Source organism: Enhydra lutris, unplaced genomic scaffold (assembly GCF_002288905.1).
Source record: "Enhydra lutris kenyoni isolate GAN:26980312 unplaced genomic scaffold, ASM228890v2 scaffoldscaffold66, whole genome shotgun sequence".
NCBI lineage: Eukaryota > Metazoa > Chordata > Mammalia > Carnivora > Mustelidae > Enhydra > Enhydra lutris.
The window spans coordinates 9,862,184-9,888,600 of NW_019154150.1; the positions used below are offsets into that span (position 1 = coordinate 9,862,184).

The window sequence follows — 26,417 nt, forward strand, 5'->3', positions numbered from 1 at the left end:
CCTGGGAGGCCCACTGTGATATGGAGATTAGCATGCAGAAATTTTCTTAGGAAGTGGTCTCCGGCTGGTCATCTCTGACAACGAAAAGAAGCAAGACTGGGCGAGGCAGATACTGGGATGCTGAGGCTGGGATGGCTCTTCGGTGTTGTCCCCCACTGGGGGCAAGGAGTTCGAGCCTTCCTTCCCTGCTCGGACCAGTCACTGGACACAGCCTGCCGCAGGAGGGAGTTGTGACCCCGGGGGATGCGACTCTTTGCGCTGAAAGTGATGCTTGTAGATAGTTACTGCGAGCGCTGCTACCCCGGGATCCTCTTCCTTTCATGTTCAAAAGCGATCAGGGTGGCACACTCGGCATCCACTACAATCGGTTTCTCCTCCACGTTTCCAGGTTCTAATCACCCAGCCTCTTCCTTTGGCTCCCCAGCTCAGATTGGAAGCCATTTCCTGCCATTAGAGTTGGCAGATCACTTCAGAGCCCCTGGTGCACTTCTGCAATGTTCCAATGCCCGCTTAAAGAATTTCTTACGCTAAACACTCTCCTCTCACTGTTCCCAGTTTCCTGATGTGCTCCTCTGCCCAGATGACTCCAAAACGATTAGGGAGGAGGGCGTGGAGTGAGAAGCCCACTCTGGTGGGCTGGTTCTGTGTCCCACTGGCTGGGTTACATATATAACCCAGAAAGGTCAATTTGGGAAATAGCAGGATTATGTTTTGCTTTCAGCTCATGCATACCCCCGAGTCATCTGAAAAGAGCAACATTTCCATACAGAAATCTAGAATGAATCAGAGAACATGTATCCTCCGTGTGTCTGCCCTGCAGGTAGGAATGTGCCTGAACTCTCTGAGCAACTTGGAGCCTGAGTGTAATCCATTTACGGCACTGCTGACATATTAATGCGCTAAATGACTCCCTGGTGATCGGAAAACGTTAACACAGCCACAGCCTGAGTGCCTAACGTCAGGTGGAAATGAATCAGGCTCGGGGATAATTGGCTGAAAAACAGTATAAAGGAGTGTTGTATGGGTAAGGATAAATCAATGAATTCTCCTTTCCATTTTTCTGCCAGCACCAGAGGAGATTTTCAGTAAATGCTGGACAGCAAGATCAGCACATCCCAAATAAACAGGTCCTGCCTCTTAATCAAGTGTCCGTCACAACATTTAGATGTAGTCATACTGGTTTTAGGAAGCATGTCGAAACTCGCCTTCCCTGGTTCCCCTCACCAGCATTAAGAAGTCATCAGAATACAACCCACTTCTGTCAGTTAGAGCACATTTTATTAATACAGAGAGACCACAATTCACCTTGTTCATCCTCCCAGGGGGAGTTTAGATCCTGGTAAGCACCACTCATATTGTTTGCCATGAACTTGATTACAAGGAGGAAGCAAAACACAGCATTGTTACCAAAAAGTCCTTGCTGACGTCTTATCGCCCCCCCCCCCGGAAAAATGTATTCAAGTCTTCAAATATACAAGTCTAAAAATATGGTACAACATTTAACATAAAGACTCAAGTTTATTTTTTAAAATATGCTTTAAAATATATTAAGCATCTCTCCTTCCCCTGATTCTCCAACGAGGGGCAGAAGCCCTCCGGGCGTCTGCGTCCTGGATTTCTGTCTCGGTCTCTGTCCCTAGGGGAGGGGACTGCATAGCACCCAAGACGGAGACTAGGAGGCTTGCTCAGCTGACCGTTTGTGCTGGCTCCGGACGTGGCCCTCGCTGCTGGGGGGCACCTCCTTCTGGAGGCTCCCTGTGCTAGTCTTTCCCACCGTTTCAATCCAGGGGTGCTGAAGGACCTGGTGGGCGGTGTAGCGTTTTTTGGGGTCTACCACCAGCAACCGGCTCACCAGATCTTTGGCAGCTGTGGGAGGAAGAGAAGGAGGGGAAAATGAAACAAATGCACGGGGCTCTGACTTTGCCTGTCCCATGCGCAAACGGGAATCACAAACACCCATATGGGCGCCCCGCACTAGAGGGCGCTGTCCCGCAGAACTTTCTGTGATGCTGGGAACCTTCCATGTCTGCACGACCCACACTGAGCATCTGAAATATGGCTGCCCAGGCTGAGGAACGGAATTTTTATTGTATTGGCCTTATTTAAATCGCAATAGCCATAAGTAGCTGGGGGGGGGGGGGGGCGCTACTGTGTTGGGACAGCACAGCTCTAGAGGGTGTCCATTCATTTCTAGAGTCAGGGGGCCAGGCCCACCCCGGACATTCATGGCGCCCCTCACAAGAGAACAAATGGAGGCCACACACCATATGTCTACATATCTTACATTCTGAAATCAATCATAGGGCTGTTAAATAAAATCTGTTCAATCTCCTTCCTAAGTTGGTAAATATGCCTTCACACTAACAAAATTGAGAAACTGTGAAGGAAACCTAAGTAAAAAATAGCACAAATTCAAAGTGGATTCCATTTTCTGCCCAAGATCATGACTGATTCTGGCAACTGCTGGGCCAGGTGGCAGGCAAGGGGGAGGAACGACGTCTCTGTGGCTTGCTGACTCTCCCTGGCCAGCTCCCTGAGCCTCCTTTTTAATCAGGTGAAAACAAAAACACACACCTCTCTTGGGGGATGACTCCTGCTCACGATCGGCAGCTTACCCAGCAATCAGCCCCTCCCTCTACACCACCGCCCAGCCGCCTCTTAAGCACGGAAGCCTCCAGATCTCTCCTACATCGCCCACTTCCAGCTGGGTGAGTTCTGCAAACAAAGCACCCTGGCACCCACCCCGACCAGCACCACTCTGTCCAGATCCTCAAAGGACTCAGTGGGGAGCGGGTCAGGTTTAAATGGGGAATTCTCAGACTCACGTGTACCGGTGTGGACAACTGGACACCCCCCCAACAGGTCCAAGCTCTCTCTACCCCTCTAAACAGAGGCTCCTTGGCTCCCCGGAGGCACTACGGGAAGTGTCTGGGTAAAAAGGTCTCCCCAGTCTCAGAAGTGGGCCTGCACCATTCGAGCAGGGAATTCTGGGGTTCTGATGAAGTGACCTAGAATGGGGGCCCTGGGTTCTGGAGGACACATCTCCTTGGCTCCAGAGTCCCCTCCCTCTGTGGGGTGGGTGTGACAGAAGCAGGGCCCTCTATGCCATGGGGCACAGGGCACGGGCCACCATAACTTTCTAAAATGATTTTTAGACCTTCAATTCCCAAGTCACCATTGGCTTGCTCAGCTCAAGACCCTCTCTCTCCCTGCAGCACACCAGCCCTCTCCCTACCTTATTTAAGGGGGGGGGTGAAGCTTTTTCCTTGCCTCATTCCCCCAACCCCAAATAAGGAGACTGAGGCTGGGAAGCGCAGTTCAATAACTAATCTTAGATTACATGGTTGGAGAAATTGAGGGAAAATAAAGTTACCACTCCTATTCACCTTTTAAGCCCAAAACTCCAAGACTCAAAACCCCTGAATATTTAGTTCCTGATTTCACAAGGGTAGCAAAGTGGTACCAAAAAATCAGTAGGAAAAAAGGGGAAAGACTGCATCTGGAAGGGCCAAAAAGGAGAAAGATCCCGCAAGCCTCTGCTCCACTGAAGATAACCAAGACCTTTACCCCCCTTTTTCAGAGCCTCTGAGCTCCAACTATACCATGCCACGACCCCCGGCTGCTCACGAAGGAAGTTATGCATCCCAGTCTGCTCAATTCCCAGCACTTCTATATACAAGATGACTGCGATCTCTCCAAATGAGGGTTTCCATTTCTGATATTCTTCAGTTCTGAGCTGCCTTCACTGCCTTAAGGAAAAGCATTCAGTGACTGCAACCAGGGGTCAAACTTATTCACTGAATCCAAAGCAAGTCCTGTTTCCCAGAGTGCTACACAAATAAATCTACACGAAGCTCACGGTTAACAAAGGATAAAGTACAGGTCGACAGCCCCCCTCCATGCCCAGTTCAGAGATGGGCCCTCTACCGCTGACCTAAAACCAGCTCTGCAGTCAGAACCCAGGACAGGCTCCAGCTCTAACGTTGCCTCATCACCTGCTTGGGGAAGCCAATCTCACCATCAGAAATATTGTCCCAGTAAGGGGCCAGGAACTCAAAGTGGCCCAGCTGGATGATGTTAAAGAGCTCGTCCTGGTCCCTCTCCGGGCTTCGGAAGGGGGGGAAGCCACACAGTAGGATATACAGGATCACGCCTGCGGCCCACATATCCACTTCCAGTCCATAACCTATGAGACAGGCAGAGACACAAGGGAAACTGAGACCAGGCTGGATCAGACAGGAGGAGAGAAACATGGGGAACTGTAGTTCTACATAACAGAGGACCACAGCTTTGAGTAAGCGCGAGCCACTTGTAAACACATTGGGGGGCATCTCGGCTCTTTCCACTGTTTGGCGATTGTGGACATTGCCGCTATGAACATTGGGGTACAGGTGACCCTTCTTTTCACTACATCTGTACCTTTGGGGTAAATACCCAATAGTGCAATTGCTGGGTCATTGGGTAGCTCTATTTTTCATTTCTTAAGGAATCGCCACACTGTTTTCCAAAGTGGCTGCGCCAGCCTGCCTTCCCACCAACAGCGTAAGAGGGTTCCCCTTTCTCCACATCCCCTCCAGCATTTGTTATTTCCTGCCTTGTCAATTTTGACCATTCTAATTGGTATAAGGTGGTATCTCAATGTGGTTTTGATTTAAATTTCCCTGATGGTTAATGATGATGAACATTTTTTCATGTGTCTTTTAGCCATTTGTCTTCTTTGGAGAAGTGTCTGTTCATGTCTTCTGCCCATTTTTTGACTTGATTATCTGGAGCCGAGATGCCCTTCAACAGATGAATGGATAAAGGAGGTGTGGTCCATATATACAATGGAATATTACTCAGCCATCAGAAAGGATGATTACCCAACTTTTGCATCAACATGGATGGGACTGGAGGAGATTATGCTGAGTGAAGTAAGTCAAGCAGAGAGAGTCAATGATCATACGGTTTCACTTACTTGTGGAGCATAAGGAATAACACGGAAGACGTTGGGAGAAGCAAAGGAAAAGTGAAGGGGGGAAATCAGAGGGGGAGACGAACCATGAGAGACTGTAGACTCTGGGAAACAAACTGAGGGGGCGTGGGGGGATGGGTGGCCCGTGATGGGTATTAAGTAGGGCACATATTACAATGAGCACTGGATGTTATATACAAACAATGAATCATGGAACACTGCATCAAAAACTAATGATGTATTGTATGATGACTAACGTAACACAATAAAAAAAATAATAAACACATGGGGGCACTTGGCTGCCAACACCTACAAGTGGGGGATCGACACCAGTGTTACCCAAAGCTTGGTCCTCAGACAACTGCCAGTTTGTAATCCTTTATTTCTGGTCTGGGATAAAAAAAGCATAAGTAAACATTTGGAAACTCATAGCAACTGGGCATGGCCACGACATCCAGCTGCATGGTCAAGGACAGGTCTCACTGAACAGAGTACGGGGCAGAGTTCAGGGGTTGTAGAACACACATGGTGAGTCACACATGGCATGAGCAGTGACCTCGTCCCGTGTGGCAGAACTTCATGTGGGTCCACACTATATTAGAAATTTTAAAACCTTCACCAGAGATAGTTCGAGAAGCCCTGGTCTACCCCAGCAGCTTCTCTGTCCTAGTCATTCATTGTCTCCTCACACTGAAAAAATATTTTTACTGGCTCTCTCCTATGATTATAAAAAGCCTGACATTACTAGCTATATCCCCAGGAGTGCACAGACACACACAAGCACACACCCACACACACTGATACTTCCTGTAACAAAATTAGGATCACATTGGACATATTTTATACTCTATTTCATCCACTTAACACATCATGGCATTTCCTATACAGGAATTTCCTATAAAGAATATTTAAAAAATTCTTCAAAATTATGATTTCTAATAACTGTCAGTATCCCCTTTATATAATGAATCCTTTATGTTGTAGTCTAAGTGTTTACTAACTTTCTTACACCATAGTTCTGCGATGAACATCCTAATCTATTAAATATTTGGGCACATCTCTGACTATATTCTTGAAATAGCTTTCCAGAAATAGAATACGGAACATAATATACTGTCAAGGTTTTTGATACGTACTCCCCAATCATCCTCACAAAACCCAGCAACAGCCACATGGACATTTTCAAACACGCTCTAACTTTTTACCTTTGGGAAAGGAAGCCACTCAGCAGCTATAATTAGGAAGTTGGGTATTCATTATTAAGCCCCAGAGCAATGGTGACAAGACAAATCAGCAAAAAAAAAAAAAAAAAAAAAAAAAAAGAAATAAATCACTGCTGACCTCTTTATGGCCAACTTCACTGGCCTTTCCTCAGCTCTGTCCTGCCTTTCACACTCAGGAGCATTCTCGGCTTGGCTTGCCCTCCCATCTTGAAATTCGCCCCTTGACCTCTGTGGCACCATACTTTCCTCGTCCTCTTCCTGCCTCTCCGCTGCCTCGTCCCCTGCTAAACTGTCCTTCCATCTCCATCCCCAGCTCTGGGCCTCCCTCCAGAGTCTGTCTCTGGTGGCCCTTCAAGAGGAGCTCCCTCCTTTGTCCACCTGGGTTGCCATTGCTGAGTCGAGGAGTCTCAAAAGCACCCGCTCAGCCCAGGGCCTGACCTCCCTGCCAAGTGGACAACTCCCTGTGTCCATCGTCATACCTCTACCAAATCAATGTGTTTAACATTTCAACCCACCCACCCCATCCCCCAAAAGAGCTTTCCAGCAGCCTGTCTTAGTCAGTATCAGCCCCAAGGCTGTGGTTTCCCTCAGCATTCAGGGAGACTATTGCTTTCCTTCTTCTCCTACCCAGGGCATCGATGCCCCCAATAAAATGTCTGTGATTGCTCAGTATGCTTCTGTCTGCCATGGCCACTCTGCTGGCCACACTGAGTCCAAATTCTTCTGTCAGCCTCCCCAGTTGCAAAGAATCCAGACCCAACCTAGTCAGCCAACTGAATTTCCCTCTACCACACTGAGATCAGTCTTCTCAACAGCTCTACCAGCCAACCTCCATGCATAGTCCAGTCTCCTTGTCTTCCCTTCCCTGATGCTTCTGCTGCTGGGAAACTCTCTCCCTTCTCTCCACCAACACCACAACCCATCCAGAGCTTTCCCATCTTACATACGGCACCTACACGGATTTCTCCCAAAGTGCCACGGTGGCTAAACAGTCATTCAGGCCCTGGGCTGAACAGTATTTGGAGCCATACAATAATAATAACTGTTTCCTTTTTATGTACTTTATAGAATGTGTCACTAAAACAGTTCATTGGCTCTTCATATAATATACAAACTGGTAATAAATATTAATCATGGGGTTTGAAATAGGACACCCTGTTCTTTTAAATGCAAAGTTGTTGAAGGAGTTTTCAAGCCAATTACAAGTTTTTCCCATTAGAGGTAGCCATGGGTCAGTGGCACAAATGGCCTTGCTTTCTTGAGTTCCCTGGGTAATTCTCCACCATCTTTTATCTCAATCTTCTGCCAACACACATACACACACACACACACACACACACACCCAATCCCTCCTCTGTAAGGGCAGCCCAGATGAGGAAAATGTCCACATGCTTTGGTCAAGATCTTCTTCAAATATTCCCATTAAAATTCAAGTGGAAGCCTGGTGCCAACTCTGAGATTTTTGACTGCTCCATATTGAAAAATACAAAATACCAAATTGTAAAAATAAGACATTTGCTAGTAAGTGAGCCAGATCCGATGGAGCAAGGTATAACGCCTACCTTTCTCAGAAAGAATTTCAGGAGCTACGTAAGTCGGAGTCCCGCACACAGTAAATATAGGTCTCACCACATGCTTTGCAAGGCCAAAATCAGCCAGTTTCAAGGTGGTAGATTTGTCCTCGTTTCGCTGAACCTGTAAAAAAACAAAATCTCCAAATCACCAAAATTGTGATGAGAACAAAGAAGAAAAACTAGTGAGACAACAAGCATGCAAGGTCAGGATAAGCAAAGAGATAAACCTACTCGAGCTTGTAGATGATAAACCCAACCTGATTTCAGTGATGGATTCTCACATTTTCAAGTAAAACACCAATGAGTTAGACTTTCTGTGTTGTCCACTACAGAAGTGCCCTATGGCCACAGATGGGTATTAAAATTTGTATCAAATTAAACATTTAGGTTCTCAGAGGCACTAGCCACACTTCAAGTGCTCAAGAGCCATTGATGGTTAATGGGTACCTTATCGAGCAGTGGAAATAAAGAACATTTCCATCATCACAGAAACTTCTATCGGTCACCGCTGAATTAGAACAAGGATCGATGATATTTTGAGCACTGACTAACATTAGTGAGGTCTCAAGAATGCCTCTGGGGGATGCAAAATTGGGCAGAAGAAAAAAAAGAAGGGGAAAGAACTAGGAATTAAAAAGCAGTGGAGAAACACTAGGTACAGACCCTAATTTGGGGGCTGGGGGAGGCGTTAAGGACCAAACAGACCAGGGGTCTTTATTTCCAAATCTAAGAGTTGCCTCTGGATGGTCTTGGACAGATGTCTTTATTCATCTAAGCCTCCTTTTAAAAAGGAGGGAGGTGATAATATTCAGCAATTAGGCTTCTGTCAGGAGTTCCAATCAAGGTCCATAATGTACCCTGCAAAGTCCTCATCTAAAGTAACCAACAGTCCCAGGCCGCCAGGGATTGGAGGGCTCCCAGGATGTGAGATTATCATTTTTAAAAACTAGGACAATCTCTGGGGCACCTGGTTTGCTCAGTCCATTAAGCATCTCCCTCTTGATTTCAGCTCAGGTCATGATCTCAGGGTCCTGAATCAAGCCCTGCTCTGGGCTCTCTGCTCAGCAGGGAGCCTGCTTCCTGCCCATCCCCCTCTGCCTGCCTTTCTGCCTACTTGTGATCTCTGTCTGTCAAATAAATAAATAAATAAATCTTAAAATTAAAAGAAAAAAGAATGGATCCCACCCAAATCTCATTCTTTCAAACAAATCCCAGTGACTGGCTTTCTGCTTGTTGGTAAACCAGTTCCCACAGCACAATTAGTGTACCCTGTCCCCATCACCCTCAAGGTATCTACCTGCTGGATGATGTGTTAGGAAGTGGTGAGTCTTTCCTAAAGGAAACAAATCTCAAAAAGTGAGCCTAGCAGGTACTTACACCACCATGCAAAACGTGATAAAAGTAAAGATACATTATATTTCACATAAAAATGAACAGCAAGGGGGCAAACCTAGCATATTTTGCAGTAAGTGAAGGATACATTGGTTTCCTCCATGCTATGCAGGCGGTTTTCCACTCCAGGGAAAGGTTAAATCATCGGGCACATCAAAATTCCAACCTTCTTCAGTGCTAGTTGGTACCCAAACAAGTAAGGTAGAAGGTCACCCATAGGTGGTCTGGCCTCCCAACCTCAGAGAGAGTTAAGACTCAGAGCAGCAGCCATCCCCCTAGGAGTCTCACCCTGGCCAAGTCTCAGGACAGCAAGAAATAAAGGCACAAGCCAAAGGGTTCCAATGCCCCTCATTCCTGGGAGGCAGGAAGCAAAGCACAGCCCAGCGATACCTGCCTGCTTCCAGCTCTCTGGCTGAAGCAGCTCTGGGTCCCAGCAGTGGACCCCTGCTCTCCACCAGTGCCAGACAGCCGCTCCTGGTAGCTGGTCTGTGCAAGCCAGGAAGATGCTGGTTCCCTACGGGGAAGGCATTCCAAGCCCCTTTAGCAGTCTTGCCACCCATCATTCTGATCTCATGTTCACAGAAAGCAGCCCACGCGATCTCTAGCAGGGAGCTTTGAATGGTGGATTCTGCAAGTGTGGCATCTTTTCCTCCCCCGTCATCTGCCTCTTGGGAAAGGTGCAGCCCACACGACACCTGTCGTCACATCCTGCCTGGCACTTTTACTCCCAACAGAAAGGACAAAGCTGGGGGCTGTCAAGGTCTCAGGCCCAGAGCGGATTTTATCCATAAAGGGCAGAGAGAAGAGTGGAATCTTAAAAAACAAACAGAGAAAAGTCCAAATCCAAGAAACAGAGAGTAGAACGGTGGTCACCAGGGACTGTGGAAAGCTGGTGGTCCAAGGGTATCAACATTTAGTTCTAAGACGAATACGTTCTGGGAATCCAAGGTACAACATGGTGACTGTAGTTAATCATTCTGCATTGTGTACTTGAAATCTGCCAAGAGAGATCTTAAACATCCTTATGAGAAAAAAGTCACAAAAAACAAGGCAGCTCTATGAGGTGAAGGACGTGGAAATTAACCAGAGTATGGAAATCCTTCCACAATGGACACACGTATTGGATCATCTTGGTGGACACTTGAAATATATCACAACTTTATTTGTCAATCACACCCCAGTAAAGCTGGGGTGGGGGGAGAAAAATTAATGCAAGGTTTTTATTAAAACATAAATTTTGTTAAATATGAGATTAAGTAAATTTACACTTGGGGTTTTTCCCAAGGCACGTTCTCAACAAAACTTTTATTTTCCACTTAAAAAAAAATAATTACAGCCCCTATGACTGTCTTGAAACCCAGACAGACAGACAGTGCCCTGGGCATCCTGGCCATGCAGCAGAATTGCCCCCAGGAACAGAGAGCCAAGCTCCCCCCTGGAGGGCCCCTCACGAACCCAGCACCACCTGCGGGATTGATGGCAAGAGCCCTTTTGGTAACAAATCGGTAAAATCAAGGTTGAGGTGACTGGCTCTGCCCCTTCCTGGCACAGGTCTGCCCCAGACCCACTTGCCACTGGTTCTGCTGGAGGGGGACTCGGCGGCTTCCTCATGTCCCGCACTGAAATAATCTTTTTGCGGGAAGATTCGGTATCACGTACCAGTTACAAGCACAGACTTTAAAGACCCAACACCAGCAGACTCCAGCTCACCATTCACTGGTGTAACTGGCTAAGTAGTTACATTTACTGGTAACTGGCTAAGAAGCCCTCTCTATGCCTCTACTTCCTCATCTGTAAAGTAAGATGCAGATGAGATGTGTGGTGAGAATTTAATGAATTAACATTTGTAAGGTGAGATAAACAGCACCCAGCACCTAAGAAGCAAGACATAAATGTTAAGTAAACCCTATTATTTTAGCCTCTGTAAAGGAGGATTGGAAAGATCAGGACTGACTTCAGACAAAATGAGAAGTATGGCAGGTTGCTCCTGATAATCTTCCTTACCCAAACTGAAGGCCCCCATATGGGCAGGGCACTGGTCCATCCTCTGCTGTGAAAGTCCCACTCCCCTCCCAACTCTTGCCTGCCCTGCATCTCATCATAGAAGCTGAATGCTCCCGGCAAAAGTGAGCAGAGCCATTAATTACTGAGCTACAATTAAACAGGGACAACACTAGCTGACAGCACCCCAGGAGAGAGGCTCCTTGGGACCACCTATAGGAGAAATTATCAACTTGTCTGCAGGCAGATGCTCTCACATCTCTAGTGGAACATAAAAAGGTTCCCAATGCTCCTAGCAGTGCCTTTAAGGGGGCCTAGGGCAATAGGAAGACTCCGGCTCTCCCTGTACCCCAACAGAGCCATGGGCACAGCGACACCCAAAATTGCAGCGCACGTACTCCCCGGTCTCCCCATACAAGAGAAAGTTCTCTGCACTTGCTTTGGATCCTGCCAGTGAGCTTACATCTCTGGAAGCAGAATGTGTCTTAATTACTGAGTCTGAGTTACAGCAGGGCAACCCAATCGATGTCTCCTTAATTAACCTAACTGGAGGGCAAGTCACAGATGCAGACAAAAGTGCAATCCGTCTGTGGTCTGCACAGCAAGAAAGAGAGAGCCCAGAACGAGACAGAGAGGTAATGATGAGAATAACTTAGACTAGAAAATCGGGTTTGGAAGAGAAGTACAGAAAATAGTGGTGTGGTGCCTCGAGTTTCCAGCTGGACCATCTATGTTAACCACATTTGCTGGGTAATTGCTGAAAAAATGTGTCCCCCACCCATATTTGCATTCTCCCAACCAAATGATCAGCAGGAAAAGCATCTGGCAGCCTTGATACACCAAAATAAAATATGCTCCCATGAGAAGGAACAAGCTAGTCCTTTCCTCAGAGAAACCCCCCAACTCCAAACCCTGGCTCCACTGAAAGACCAGCAGATTCAACCTAGGGGGGACTCGGTCTTTTGTTTTGCACATTTTTTAGGTTTTCTGTCCAGACACTAATGCATGCATTTCCAAACACCAAAGTCGTGTTTTACATTATTCCATATTATCCTGCAAGAGATAAAAAGAAGAGACAAAAAGTCTCTTCAGGGTTTCATCTTGCTCCTGTGTCTCGGGATCATCCCCACGTCACCCCCCACAGCAGACGCTCAGTCCCGGGGCTGGCTGAGCTCTGAGGAGTTGTTCTTCCCTTCCAGAAAGTGGCTGGAGACCACCGGTGTTTTCGTTTCTTCTATCTCTATGATGAGCTTCTATGATGACATGCAGGGCAGTCTCCAGCTTCTGCTCTCGGTAGGGACGTTACATCCTTTGGGGCCATCAGCGCGACTCGAGGTCTCTCATCTACTTCATCTACGTGAGCAGCTTAGTTACATTTAAGGTCCTGCACTGACTGTGTGAGTTTCGTTTCGTTTTGTTTCAACAGACACCTCCCATTCATGGCAACAGAGCAATTTCTCTCTTAATCGTGAAATCAAATCAGTGACATCCTCCCAGGATAACTCTTCCTCCTAGCATCTGTGAGACTTCTGAAACCATCAGCTTTTCCTCCCAGTCAGGAACTTGTGTAAAACACCCTCCCACCAATGACTGTTCACCTCTGATTGAAATCCCAACATGGAAGAGATCCCTTTATCCAGCAGCTCATCCCGTTTGTGGCCAGTTTAACTTGTGAGGAGTTTCACCCCTATGTTGATTCCAAATCCCACCCTCTACACGGTTGTCTAAGTCCGCCCTCTGGGAGGGTACTGAAGAAAGACACATTCATGATCCCCGGGTCATCTCTGGTGTCTCTAACTTCACATCTGAGGACGCACCAATTGATCCTGATAAGACCTATTCTCCTGATCATCGCTCCTTTCTCGCTCCTTCCTACACTAAGTTCACTGCCTGATCCAAAAGCACCATCATTGCTTGGGAGCCGGTTAGAGACCTAGGCTGCCCAGACCCACTGAACCAGAACCTACATGTCGACAAGACCCCAGGTTGATGCATGGCCAGGTTCTGGATGATCTCTGTTTCATCGATGCCTCTTTTAACAAAGAATGCCCAGAAATGAACACTACATGTCACGTGTGATTTGATCAGGACAGTGGACCTCAGGCCTTTCGGTGGATGGAACACTGGGTTGCCATAAAGACAGCCAATGGGACTACACCCAGAGTCCCATTCTGATGCCTCTTCCTCTAAAACTCTTTGTAGGGGATCAGAACATGCCACCCCAAATTAGGCCACTTTGAAATACTGATTATTAAACAAATCCTATTTTCCGCTCGTTTTCCCATTATTTTACTTGCTACAATTTGCTGCCCCTAAAAGCCTAGAAACCCTTTTTCCTTTATCTTGTCACTTCTCTAAAAATTTATTGTTTTTTTAAGAAACTCTATAAAGCCCCAAATTCAAACTACTGTTTGAGTTTCTCATCCCAGAGTTCCTCCCATGTGTGTGTGTGCTGCGTTCATGCACTCCATCTGTTTTTCTCTCATTAGTCTGTCTTTTGTTGACTTAATTTCCAGGGTCCTGCCCAAGAACCCAGGATGGTGGAGACAAAAGTGTTGTTTTCCTCCCCTACACCTTCATGGGCCAGGTTTGGCTAGGGCCCGCCCACAGCCCCCATGCGCACATCTGAACTTTCTCACCCACGTGTCTGTTTCTCTTTTTTCTGGCACATCGTCACTCCCTGCTCTGGGCCATGTTCCTTCCGGGGCTCTGTTTTCAGCTGCCCTCCAACTGCAAGGGTGTTAGAGATGCATTCAAACGGCACTGTGAAGACTGCTGAGCCATCTGCATCCATCACCCCCTTTTCCAGGCACACCAGTTCCCGATTTGAATCCGGTGGTCTCTATTATTTACATAAGCACCCATATAACACCTGGAGGGCCCCAAAGCTTCAAGAGGAGTCTTTATTTTTCTGAACAATTAACAACCTCCTGTCCTTCAATGGTACCTCAATTTAAATCTGATCTTGCAATGTTCATCTCTGAACAGAAGATGGCAGCAGAGTAAACACCAAACAGTAGGCAACCCCCCTTCACCCCCCCACACCTCCCCCAAATTCAGATGTGGTTACGCCTACACCTTACTTGATCCATAATGGTCCTTCCGGCCTTTTCCCGGCACAGTTCCATTTGCAACTGGCTATGAGGGCTTTATGATCTTAGAAACCAACTCACACTGAAATATACCAATGCCTAGAATCAACTTATGTTTCAACAGCAAAAGACACCCTAAGACAAAACAATGATTGAAAGCACCAGCTGAAACGAAGTCTTCCCTGGGACCTGTCGTGACAGGCCAATGACAAGCCTTCATCCCAGTACTTTTCTAGCTAATTAACATCTGATATTTACCCAACAAATATGTAGATGCCTATGGTTTGGCAGGTATCATTCTAGGTACTAGGAATAGTGGATAAAACAGGTAAAGTCCTTGCTCTTATAAAACCTTCTTTCTATTAATAAATAATATTCAAACGAATATGTAAAGTCCTGCAGTGATAAGTGTGGTAAGAAAAGAAAAAGTGAAATAAAGGCTGTGTTGTCTGGTATAGTTTCCCATAACCACATGTGGTTATTTTATTTTATTTTTTTTAAAGATTTTTGTTTATTTATTTGACAGAGATCACAAGTAGGCAGAGAGGCAGGCAGAGAGAGGGAGGAGGAAGCAGGCTCCCTGCTGAGCAGAGAGCCCGATGCGGGACTCGATCCCAGGACCCTGAGATCATGACTGAGCCGAAGGCAGAGGCTTCAACCCACTGAACCACCCAGGCGCCCCAACCACATATGGTTATTTTGAACAAAATTTAAAGTTCAGTTCCTCAGACACCCAAGGTACATTTTAGGTGTCCACATAGTAGTGGCCATTGTACTGGGCAGTGCAAAGACAGGATATTTCCATGATCACAGAAAGTTTGACCAGACAGTGCTAAAACTGACAGCAGCAGGAGTTGCCATTTTAAGTGGGGTGGTTAAGGCAGGACTCCCTGAGAAAGTAATATTTGAAAAAAATCAAGGGTGAGGGTGGTGGGGTTATGGACATTGGGGAGGGTATGTGATATGGTGAGTGCTGTGAAGTGTGTAAACCTGGTGATTCACAGACCTGTACCCCTGGGGCTAATAATACATTATAAGTTTGTAAAAAAAATAAAATTAAAAAAAAATCAAGAGTGAGCCATATTCAAATCCTAGGAAAAAGCTTTTCAGGTAGAGGAAATCGCAAGGGGCATGCTTGGCCCGATGTAGGAACAGCAAGTAGGGGCAGGAATAGAGTGGGTAAAGGGGTAAGCAGACAGAGTAGAGCTCTGAGAAGAAGCCAGAGGCCACATCCTGCAGGACTTTGGAGAAATGAACCTGGCTTTTATCCTGAGTGTGACAGAAAGCCAGTGATGACTCTGAACACAGGAGTTATAGGGTCTGATTTATATTCAGAGATCACTCAGGCTCCTGGGAGGAAGATGGCCTTTAGAGGAAGAGGGAGGACCAGTGAGGACGCCACTGCCATAGTCCCTGCAGGAGATGGTGGTGGCTTGGTCTCAAGTGGAGGAATGGAGGTGAGAAGTGTCATCCTAAGGCAAAGAGAAGTCGTGAATGGGAAGAGTAAGGTAAGGGGCTCTGGGGCAACTGAGATTCCTGCCACCAGCAGCTGGGCCAGCGGTGGCCCCATCTTTGTGACAGAGAAGGGGGCGGTGGCACAGTCTGAGGGTGAGAGCTCACCTGGAGTTCAGCATGGAATGGAACATGGAAAAGTACAAACAGGGCAAACAGACACCTTGGGGAGGGTGTGTGTGTAGTTCATAAAAGTGGGGTAGTAGCTGAAGGGGGACCAGGAGAAAATAAGGTTTGTTTTCTTTTTTTTAAGATTTTATTTATTTACTTGACAGAGAGATAGATAGATAGACAGCACAGGGGGAGTAGTAGGACAGTACGGGGAGCAGCAGGCACTTCTTATCTATGGATTCCTGAAAGCTGTAGTCTCCCACATTTGTCCTACATCCAGCAGTCCCCCCAGATCTCTTGAAAGAGGACTTGTAAGCAACCCTGTGACCCCACAGTGGACACGGAGAGAAGCATGAGGAGGACGTGGCAGCAACGACCCACCCCGAAATGACCCTGAGCCAGCCCCACGCTGAGGGACCCATCCTGGCCAATGAGATAGAAGAAGGTGTGTGTGAGGAGCCCCTGAGCCAGCGTTCCTGCCACGATAGGAAGGGAGAACACCCACAGCAGTCCACCCCCCACTTTCCCTGTCATTTATGTGAGTGCGACAATGTGATCCTTGGAGTGGGCATCTGGTGTAGACATTTGGGGGCCCTGAGGGAGATGGCAGCAACTGCCTTGAGATCTTTGACCTGCTCTGTTAACCACTCCTGTAACCACCTGTCTCCAGCTTCTGGTCACTGAGACAACAAGATGTCTTCATTGTTGGAGCCCTTGCTCTGCAAGGTGTGCTCAGCAGACCATCAACATCCCCTGGGAGCTTATTATAAATGCAGCATCTCAGGCCCTTCCCAAACCCACTAAATCAGCACCTTCACCTTATCAAGATTCTCATGCATGTGGCAGTTTAAGAAGTGCTGATTTACCCCACTGTCAGTCACATGGTGCCCCCGCAGCTGGGAGGTAGCTCAGCAGTAACTAGGAGAGCCCGTAAGGGTGTCCTCTCCCTGTCCTTGTCCTCTCCTCAGCCCTTACAATTCCTTGCTCCTCTGGGTCCCAACATGCAGACAGTATCTCCACGGGCACATAGCTTTATATCTCTGCTTCCAACTCCTTCCCAGAAAGGTAATGTCCTGACATAAGTCACCAAGCCCATCCCAGTTTGGCCATGCACATAATTTATCCAAATTCCCAAGGTCAAGGTCCTACCCAGTGAAGCCAAAGTTATGACCAACAGAATTACTATCGTCACAGTCACCATCACTTACTCATGGGCCTCCAGGGGTGTCCTGGGATCTGACAAGGTCAAAACGTCAGAGATGGTTCCCACATGGAAAATTTACCATCTTGAAAAGGCGCCTGGGGTCAAATGTCTGAGCGCGCTGCCCACATGAGATTCTTCAACAAATAATCTTTCAACCTGATTCTATATATTCTAGCCAACTAACTGAAAGGGATTTTAAGAGTTTTGTCTTGATACAGAAAAGTGGAGTCTCCTTGCCCAAAATGGCAGTTAAAAATTAAAGGCTGGGGGGGGCGCCTGGGTGGCTCAGCGGGTTAAAGCCTCTGCCTTCGCCTCAGGTCATGATCCCAGGGTCCTGGGATCGAGCCCCACATAGGGCTCTCTGTGAAGCAGGGAGCCTGCTTCCCTTCCTCTCTCTCTGCCTGCCTCTCTGTCTACTTGTGATCTCTGTCAAATAAATAAAATAAAATCTTTAAAAAAAACCCTATAATTAAAAAAAAAAATTAAAGGCTGGGGAGGGATCAACAGTGTATCCGCATCCACACAGAATGCCCAGTTCTACGGAGTCCTTAGCCAGAAGGCTCGGTAGGAACATTACAATCACATTGGCAAGGTTTAATGCAGGAGGCAGTGGGAGAAGTAAGACCCACAGCTGAGTTTTCCCCTCCCCACCTCTATCTCTGTGCCTTTATCTGTTTTAATCTCTCCCTCTCCTTCCTTCCTCCCTTCCCTCTTTCTTCCCTTCCCTTCCCTCTCTCCTTCCCTTTCTTCCTTCCTTCCTTCTTCCCTCTCTCCCTCCTTCCCTCTCTCCCTTCCTTTCCTCCTTCCTCTCCATATCCTCACATGACCCCTAACACGTAGGACATCCAGAAGAAGCTGAAACAGAGCCAGGGGTTCAGATTACTACAATTAGACAACCAGATCTTAGACTCTGGACACTCGTTGAAGGGATTTACCAATTTGCTTCCTCAGATTAAGGGCATTTTGAAAATACAGATTTTTTTTTTTAATTTTTAAGAAACTGAATCTTAGATCCTCAAATGGCTCACAAGAAATCATTCTCAGAGCAGCAACAACACACATGAACACAGGCATTAGGAGGACATTAGCAGATCGCTCTTCTTTACCTTTACTAAAGGACCCGAACTTCAGGACTCCTTGGGAGAATGGAGTCACAATTTTAGAAGTGATTTAACAACATTCAACAACATTTTCCATCGTGCTTTAAAGTTGTCTCTGTTGCTGATAATTCCTGATAGACAGTAAATTACCAGACATCCACCTTTGCGGAGGTGACTCTTTCAAAAGGAACAAACAGAAGAAAACCTCAGTTTTCAAAATGACCTAGTATCTAGAATTTTGAAGACTTTAAGAAATTTCCTGAAACTTCTGGCTGTGTGGTCAGGCCTTAGACAATGTGTGGGTTCAATGACCATATGGATACTTTTTATTTTCCTAGAAACTGTTAAAACGCAGACGGCGAGCCACTCTCACTGACATAAACCTAAAGTCATAACTCTGGTGGGTCCTGCTGGAATTCACCTGGGATACTTGAGATGATCTCTTATAAACCTTTCTTCTCACAAACTTGATCGATATTGGCCAATGACCAAAAGGCTTGCCTCACTGCACTTTTTCTTTAATAATTTCATGTTATGGCTAAAATCCCTATTTCTTGATTTTGTTAAGAATACTTTAACAAGATGTGCTTCATAGGCGCCAAATGTTTAGTGAATGCAATTGGTATTTAAGTGCATTCATGAGTACTTGGACCGCTAAGGAGAGGCCCCAGATGCCTGTATCTTAGATGCTAAGGGGAAAGGAAATTGAAACTGGAGCTGGAAAAAGATAAATCGTGCAGGCCAGGGAGAACTGTGTACCACAGCACTGCTCATGGCACTAAGCAATGAGTCTTTCTTGTGCATCAAAGTAGACATGGAAAAAAGAACCTAGAGAATTAAAATTAAAATGATTGGATAGGTTTCTTTTCAAGGGAGAATGGCCAGGAGTGTGTTGGGCCATTTATTATCCTTCCAGATTTTCCTTACCAGCCTTGGGGACGTCGGTCACTGCCCTGTCCTAGTTGCATTCAGCAGTTAAAAACCGAGAAAAGTCTGTTCCTTCCCAGAACCCACGAAAGGCCAGAAAGAGTACCTCCTTTATCCTTGGTGAGCTGTGACCTGTCCCCCCAGCTGCCTACCACCGTTTGCCCTGGATTCCAAGGGTCTCTGCTCCAAGAACTTGGCAGCCACAGTTCCCTGTCCATCTCCTTCCTTTCAGCCTGTTTCTAGAGTGGGCACTGTCCCTTCTTTTGCCCTTCCTCTGGGACAGATCGTCTCAAATGACCTTGCTCCTGTCTGACCTCTTTTCAGGGTCTTCCCCCACCCACTCGCTCAGCCTTCTTTGCCATACACAGCATCTCAGCGGTTGGCCATCAGGAGCTTGGCCTGCTCACCTCCCATCCTGTGTGGGCTGCTGTCATCATCCTCACCTCTCGGGCTCCTGTCTGCCCCCTACTCTCCTCCCAGGGCCCCGTCAACACCACACGGCGCGTTCCAGCCCCACCAAGGGAGCACACACTGGCAGAAGAAGCAATTAACATTTCTGCAAGCTGGAAATTCTCATAATTAAAACTTCTTTTGCAAGCTCTCAGGAGTCAAAGTAATCCAAAGGGAAGAGGAGCGCTAGCATCTTATCAGGAAATGTGATCAGTAGAAATAGATAAACTCAGCAATATAGACCTAAAATTGTACCCCGGGGCCCAATTATTAGACACGGATATTTCTGTTGATTAAAATAACGTGATAAGCTTGCTGTATTCATAAGGACCTCTTTGCACATTCAGAAAGTCTCTAAAAGCAGCAACAGTTAGAGTCACTCATGTAGTCAGATACTAGCTCTAACGTGAAATCACCTTCCTAAGTTTAGCAAAGTCAGATCTTAATACAGACAGTGACCATATCCTGAAGGACAAAGAAACAATCACTTTGATAATACAAAGCTCAGAACAAGCAGAAAACACTAAATTAAAGGCAACTGAAGGAAATTCATTCATTCATTCATTGACTGAGGGACAGTGGTCGTCACGGTGGTATTTGCTTATAGTAAGTCTTAGCAGATCAAGCAAGTTTGTGAAGTGTTTATCAGACCAGCAGGCTGAGAGATGACACCCTTCTAAGCCCAGACAATGAGCCCACTGCCAAATCCAGTGCTATCAGAACTCTGTCTGAAAAGCCATAAACACTGACATTAGAGAGCATTTAGACTTGACACAACAATATGTTGAACTTTACTCACCCAGAAAAAGGACTAATGTGACTTATTATAAATGTGACAGACCTTTTCATTTTGATCAAAGCAAGCAGACAAACGACCCATGGCACAGAAAAGAGATTTGCCTATTTCACCGAAGATGACTCAGATGTGGAGCTTTTTTGCAATTTCTGAAGGAGCCATACCACTACAAAAGGGGGGGGAGATTAAAAAAAAGGTAAAAAAGAAAAAAGTGGGCTTCCTTTGAAATCAGAGAAAAGGGTCTAAATATAAGTCACAATCAACACCAATAAATAACTCATGTATTAAGATTGAAAAATTATACTTCCTCCGCTGTTGTGCCCTTCTCTCAGAAAACACACACACACACACACACACACACACGAGCCCGCGCGCAGGTACAGGCACGTACCCACTTCACTGCCCTTAAGGACACTAAAGACACACATGTCCTGACATTTAAATCCACGCAGAGTTGTCAAATGACCTCTCAAAGGCAGTCAGCTTGTCCGTACTAAACATAGTCCCTGCAGTTTCTCTAATTCCTCAAGTAAACTTCACCATGATATCCAAACCTGTGCCTTCTCTGTTTTAAAAACCACTGATAAGTGAATCCCATTACACAAGTGAGAGCCTCCATGGCCCAGGAGATAAGCTGCTCCACACACTGGTTCAGGGACCTGGCTGAGAAAATGCCAGCTGAGATGCCTGTCCTGAAAGAAGACAATCCTAGAGGATACATTATCTCACCGCACACACCCAAAGCTTGTATGACCCTTATAATGCTTGATGGGGCACACACCCAAACTGTGCAGCTCAGGGAGAACACCCAGGCCTCTAACCAGAACCTCTTCTGCTGAGACAATTCACTGAAAATATCCGAGGCTCATTCCAGCATGTCCATTATCAACAGCGCACAGTGCACCACACACGGAGAACGCCCGGGCTCAGACCCAGAAGACAGGAACAATCAAAAAGCTGCTGAAGAAAGGATAAGAACACTCAGCTAACGCAGAAATGAAATTTTTTCAAAGGGAGACATGCAGTCATCATTCAGACCTCTCAGGAAACCAGTCAAACAGCTTCTTCAGTTCTACCAATTTGGGCAAAAACAAGGTTGCTTGACTGAGGGGTCAACACAGACTTCATTTCACCAGATAATTCGTTTCATTCACTTGGTGTTTCTGTTTGCCTGTGGGAGCAGGTTACAGACGGATGAATATACCGTGGAATGATGCTACAGGCATGAAATTTAGGAAAACAGGCTAAAGCCCTGCCAAAAAGAAAAAAAAAAAAATGTGGCTCATGAGATCATTTTCCCCATTCACTGGTGCTCTATCTACAGCCATCTGGCTCTGGATTCCTGCTCTCGATAGTGACCTTAACATCAGAGTCATTTCTAAAGTGGTAATAATGATGGTAGGAACCACGGGTGGAATGCTGGCTGTTTGGCAGGCAGCACACTCTGGTCTGAATTCATTCTTTCATCTAACTACTATTTAAAGATGGTCTGCCATGTGACAGAACTGTTTAGGTTTTCGGGTAAAGTCTGAACAAAACCAAGTTCCTGCTATCATGGAACATGTGAGAACATGGAACAAAAGAAAAGGAAGAATAAATAGGGAATGTATCAGGAGGCGATCAGGGCTAAGAAGAAAGTGAGATGGGGCTCCTGGGTGGCTCAGTCAGTGAAGCTTCTGCCTTTACCTTGGGCCATGATCCAGGGTCCTGGGATCAAGCCCCGCATTGGGCTCCCTGCTCATTGGAGAGTCTGCTTCTCCCTTTCTCTGCCCTTCCCTCCACTCGTGCTCTCCCTCTCTGTCTCTCTCTCTCTCTCTCTCTCAAATAAATAAATAAGATCTTGAAAAAAAAACTGTGCGATAAAGTGCCAGAGAGTGACCACATGAACAGAGACCACCAAGAACACACCTGCAGCTCAGGAGCACTGGGTTTACTCACTCACTGCAACAAAAGAGAAGGCACACCACTGGGGTCCAGGAATTCAAATAAGATTTTGTCAAAGGACTTTAAGATTTGGGTTGTTAGGTGATTTGGGGGAGGGCTCAAGAAAGCAGGGTTTTGCTCCAAATTAGCTAGTGTCGGAAGTGAGGGTAATTCTACAATGTGGTGTCTCAGTAATTCTTACCAAGAAGGTAGGAGGAATGAAGTGAGGCAGTTACTCACAGTAACCAAAAAGGGATGTGTGGCCTTATGTGTGATTTGGAAAATCTTGGTTTTGTCTGCATTTGGACATGATTATAAAGGGGTCTTGCTTTTGCCTTGACCCATCATGGTCACAGTGTCCTCATCTGATGTTGGTGCTCTGTGAGACCATCTATCTTCAACAGGAAAACCCCGCAGCTGAGGTGTGAATGCCAGGCCAGCTCCCAGACGTCCTCCTTCAACCGTGTCAGACAAGAACTGTTAATATTTCTGTTTTATAAATAAGAACACCAAGGCCCAGAGATGTAAAAAACTTATCCTACAGCAAGTAACTAAGAAATCCAGGTTATCTGACTCCAGAGGCAGCCTCTCACCCCCTGACAAAAGGCCAGGGGGTGTTTCCATGGGAGGGTGATACAAAGCCCACAGGGACAGCTCCTGCTGGTACCTAGGCCAGAGGCAAATGCACAAGAAATTAAGTGCACCCGGGCACTGTCAAGGCAGAAGCATCATTCCCCCAAGAATGAGGAAGCATTTCCCATTTTATTTAAATGGAAAGGTTGCCAAAAAATTAATTAATTAATTAATTTAATTAAAAGGTTGCTTTTTCAATAATTTCATCAACACCCACAGGTCTCAGCAATTTATGACCTAAAACCAGAGTTTTAAATCCTGGCTCAAGAATGTTAAAATGACATGAAGGCCGTGTTCCAGAATCTGGGGGTAACAGCTTAGGAGGCATGCTTCCCAACCATGCGGCAGCCGGGCTTACCAGCAGGTTTTCCGGCTTGAGGTCCCGGTGCACGATGCTCTTGTCGTGCAGGTGCACCAGCGCCCGGCACAGGTCCATGAGCATGAGGGCGGCGTCGCGCTCGGCGAACTTGACGCTCTCGATGATGGCGTCAAAGAGGTCCCCGCCCTGCACGTACTCCATGATCAGGTAGATTTCCGCCTCCGTCTCGTACACCTCGTGCAGCTTCACGATGTTGGGGTGGGAGAGGCTCTGGATGATCAGGATCTCGCTGTCCACCATGTCCTCCTTGCCCTTGAGCTTGGACTTGTCGATGATCTTCATGGCGTAGGCCTGCCGGGTCTCGCGGTGCCGGCACTCCTTGACCACCGCGAAGTTGCCGTCCCCAAGCACGCGGCCCGCCTCGTAGTGCTTGTGCACGTCTGTGGCCAGCAGGCCGGCCGGTCGCCGCTTCCGGCCGCCCCTGGGCTCCCTCTCCCTGCGAATGGCCGGCTTTCTGGCCCCTGACGCCTGCGTACAGGGCTGCTTCTCCCGGTCTGCGTCCTGCTCGCCCCCGCGCGGCCTGGGGAGCGCCTCGGGCTCTGCCTGCTGCTCCCTGGGCTGCCAGCCACCCGGCCTGTTCCTGCAGGCGCTCCTGGCCTCCCTCTTCATGTCCCGCAGCCCCTCCTCTCTGACCGGCTGGGCTTCCCCAAGCTCCCGCTTGGCCTTGGTGGCTGCCTGAGCATGACCTTCCTGACATTCGGGGTCTCTGTCCTCCTTCTTGTCCGGGTTTTTCCCGGGCCTCCTCAGCTCCTGAGTGGGGTTCCTGGTGCTGCTCCTGTGGCTCTCGCCCTTCCACCCTTCCTCCCCTGCTGCAGGGTGGGCCTCAGGGGACCGCCTGCAACTCCTGGTCCTCACCAGCTTCTCCGAGGCGTCATACCTGTGGCACTTCCCCAGGTCCAGCTCGCTGGTCCCCAGGGACAGCCGCTCCCTCTGCAGGCCCTGCTGGAGCTCCCACTCTCTCTTGCACTTCTCACATCGGATGATCTCACCAGAGGTCCTTTCGATCTCCACACCCAGGTGCTTCTCTCCGCTCGCAGGTCTCTCCAGAGTGGCTTCCCTGGGCGGTCTGCTGCCGGGCTCGGGGTCCCACTTTCCCCCGACCCACTTCTTCTGCGGCCTGGCCCTGTCCCCCAGCGCTGGCTCCATAGGCTCCTTTCCCTGATGTCTGCTGGCCGCCTTGGACTGGGCAGCCTCCCCACAGCTCTTGGCAGTCTCAGTCTCCCCACGGTGGTGCCCCCCTCGCAGGACCCTGCTGTAAAGCCTGCTTCTTAGCCTGGGAGAAGGGGCTCGGCTGTGCTGGGTCAGTGTCAGCGCCCGGGCTTTGCTGGGGTACAGTTCTTCTATAGCTATCTGAATGTTCTTCAGCGTCAACGGCTCTTTGCCCATGGCTATGAAAGCATCCCCTTCCCGGAAGAAATCCGAGACACTCCTGATCTCCCTGCCCTTGAGGTTAAAGAGTTTTCTCACACGATCATTCTTCCATCTGGGAAAGCCCAGGGCCTCTGAGATGTCGGCCAAGAGCTGCTCAAAGCCCTGCACAGACCGTCTGTTGAGGAGCAGAGTGATTTTCCGGAGGGGGTGCCCACCCAGCTTCACCACGGTCACCACCCTGGGCTTCAGCGTACTACTCTCAGCATGGACGGAGTGGAGGCCACTCTGAGGGCTGAACACGGGCACTACGGAACCGTGTGGCCCCAGCAGTGGTTTCTCCAGATTCCCTCGGCCAGCAGGCAGCCATGTGCCCTGCAGCTTCCGCTCTGTGATTCTCGAGTTTAAAGATTTTAGAGAATGGTCACACAGGCCTCGATGTCCTGCAAGAGGAAAATGACAACACAGCGTCAGTCGTGATGGGTTCAAAGAGCCTTTGGCCTTCGCCAAAGCTTTACTGAAGGTCACTGATCCTATCATGGTTTTATGTAAGTGTGGTCTTTAAGGATCTGCTTGAAATCTTGGAGCCTGTGCACTTTGGGTCTAATCCCCAGTCTCCCCTATAAGAGATAAGGAATGCAGAACGAGGCTTTGTTGGGCCTGATGGCTCCTCCGAGCCTCCCAGGAGCCCCCAGTATGCGCCACACCATGGGAGTCCTCACTAGGCAAGGCCTGACCCTGGAAACACGACTTCTGCTACCCTGAAGTGAGCTGTCTTTCAGGGATATACAACTGGGATAAAAAGGTCTAAGCTTCACTGCCCAAGAAATACCAACAAGAGGTCAGAACCTTCTGGAACCTTAAAGAACCCAAATCTCACCCACCTCTCTGCCAAGAAGAGTTTTCTCAGCTTGACTTTGAACTCACTCGAGGTGAGGTGAGGATGTAAAGAGGTGATAACCACAGACTTAAAGGCAGATCTGGATTTGAATCCTGGCATGGCCACTGGCTACTGGTGTGAATGTGGGCAAATTACTCATGTTTCTGTTTTTTCATCTAGGAAGTAGGAATGAGAACATCTTCCCCCTTGCAGCATTTTTGTGAAGAGCAAATGGGAAAATAATTACAGTTCACTTAAAGGAGTGTTTGGCACACAGTAAGGACACAGTAATGACCAAGTATTAATACTGTCCTTACAGTCTCAATATCTTTTGTATGATAATTATCATTTTGGTAGTAATATATTGGTAAGGCAGAATTTACTTGACCTCACAAGAATTCATGGACCAGCATGACATAGTAGGTATTTCTTAGGGTTCCAAAAAAAGAAAGAAGGAAGGAAAAGAAAGAAGGAAAGAGAGAGGGAGGGAGGGAGAGAAGGAAGGAGAGAGGATGGAGAGGAGAAGAAAGAAAAAAGGAAGGAAAGAAATAGAAAAAGGGAGGGAAGGAAGGAGGGAGGGAAAGGGAAAGAGAAAGAAAGACAAAGAAAAAGAAAGAGAAATGAAGTTGAAAGGCGTTTCAGTGTAGGTATAGAAACTTTCTTCTCTGAATGGTTTTTCTTCCCAATATTAAGGGGAAAAAAAAGGAAAAAAAGAAACCAAAGTCATATTAATGTTCATAACTTTAACAATGAATGAAAATGTGCTCATTCTCAATGTATTTCCTGATAAATTGTATAACTGAATAAAACAAGACATATTTCCTGATCAACTGTGCCCAGCCAGAATGAAACAGTTGAGGTAAAAGTGGTTCAATTTCCATTTTGGTTCAGGAAACAG

At 47.3% G+C, this 26,417-nt stretch overlaps 1 protein-coding gene across 1 annotated transcript; it reads right to left on the reverse strand.

Moving 5' to 3' along the window:
- Positions 1 to 1,672: 1,672 nt before the first annotated feature.
- LOC111159163 (doublecortin like kinase 3) lies at positions 1,673 to 24,802 on the reverse strand. The gene is made up of 4 exons (XM_022521594.1): positions 23,251 to 24,802; positions 7,740 to 7,872; positions 4,019 to 4,186; positions 1,673 to 1,866 (listed from the first exon to the last, which is right to left on the reverse strand). The coding sequence occupies exons 1-4, from the start codon at positions 24,655 to 24,657 to the stop codon at positions 1,673 to 1,675; spliced, it is 1,902 nt and encodes a 633-aa protein (XP_022377302.1). The 5' UTR covers positions 24,658 to 24,802.
- Positions 24,803 to 26,417: the final 1,615 nt, after the last annotated feature.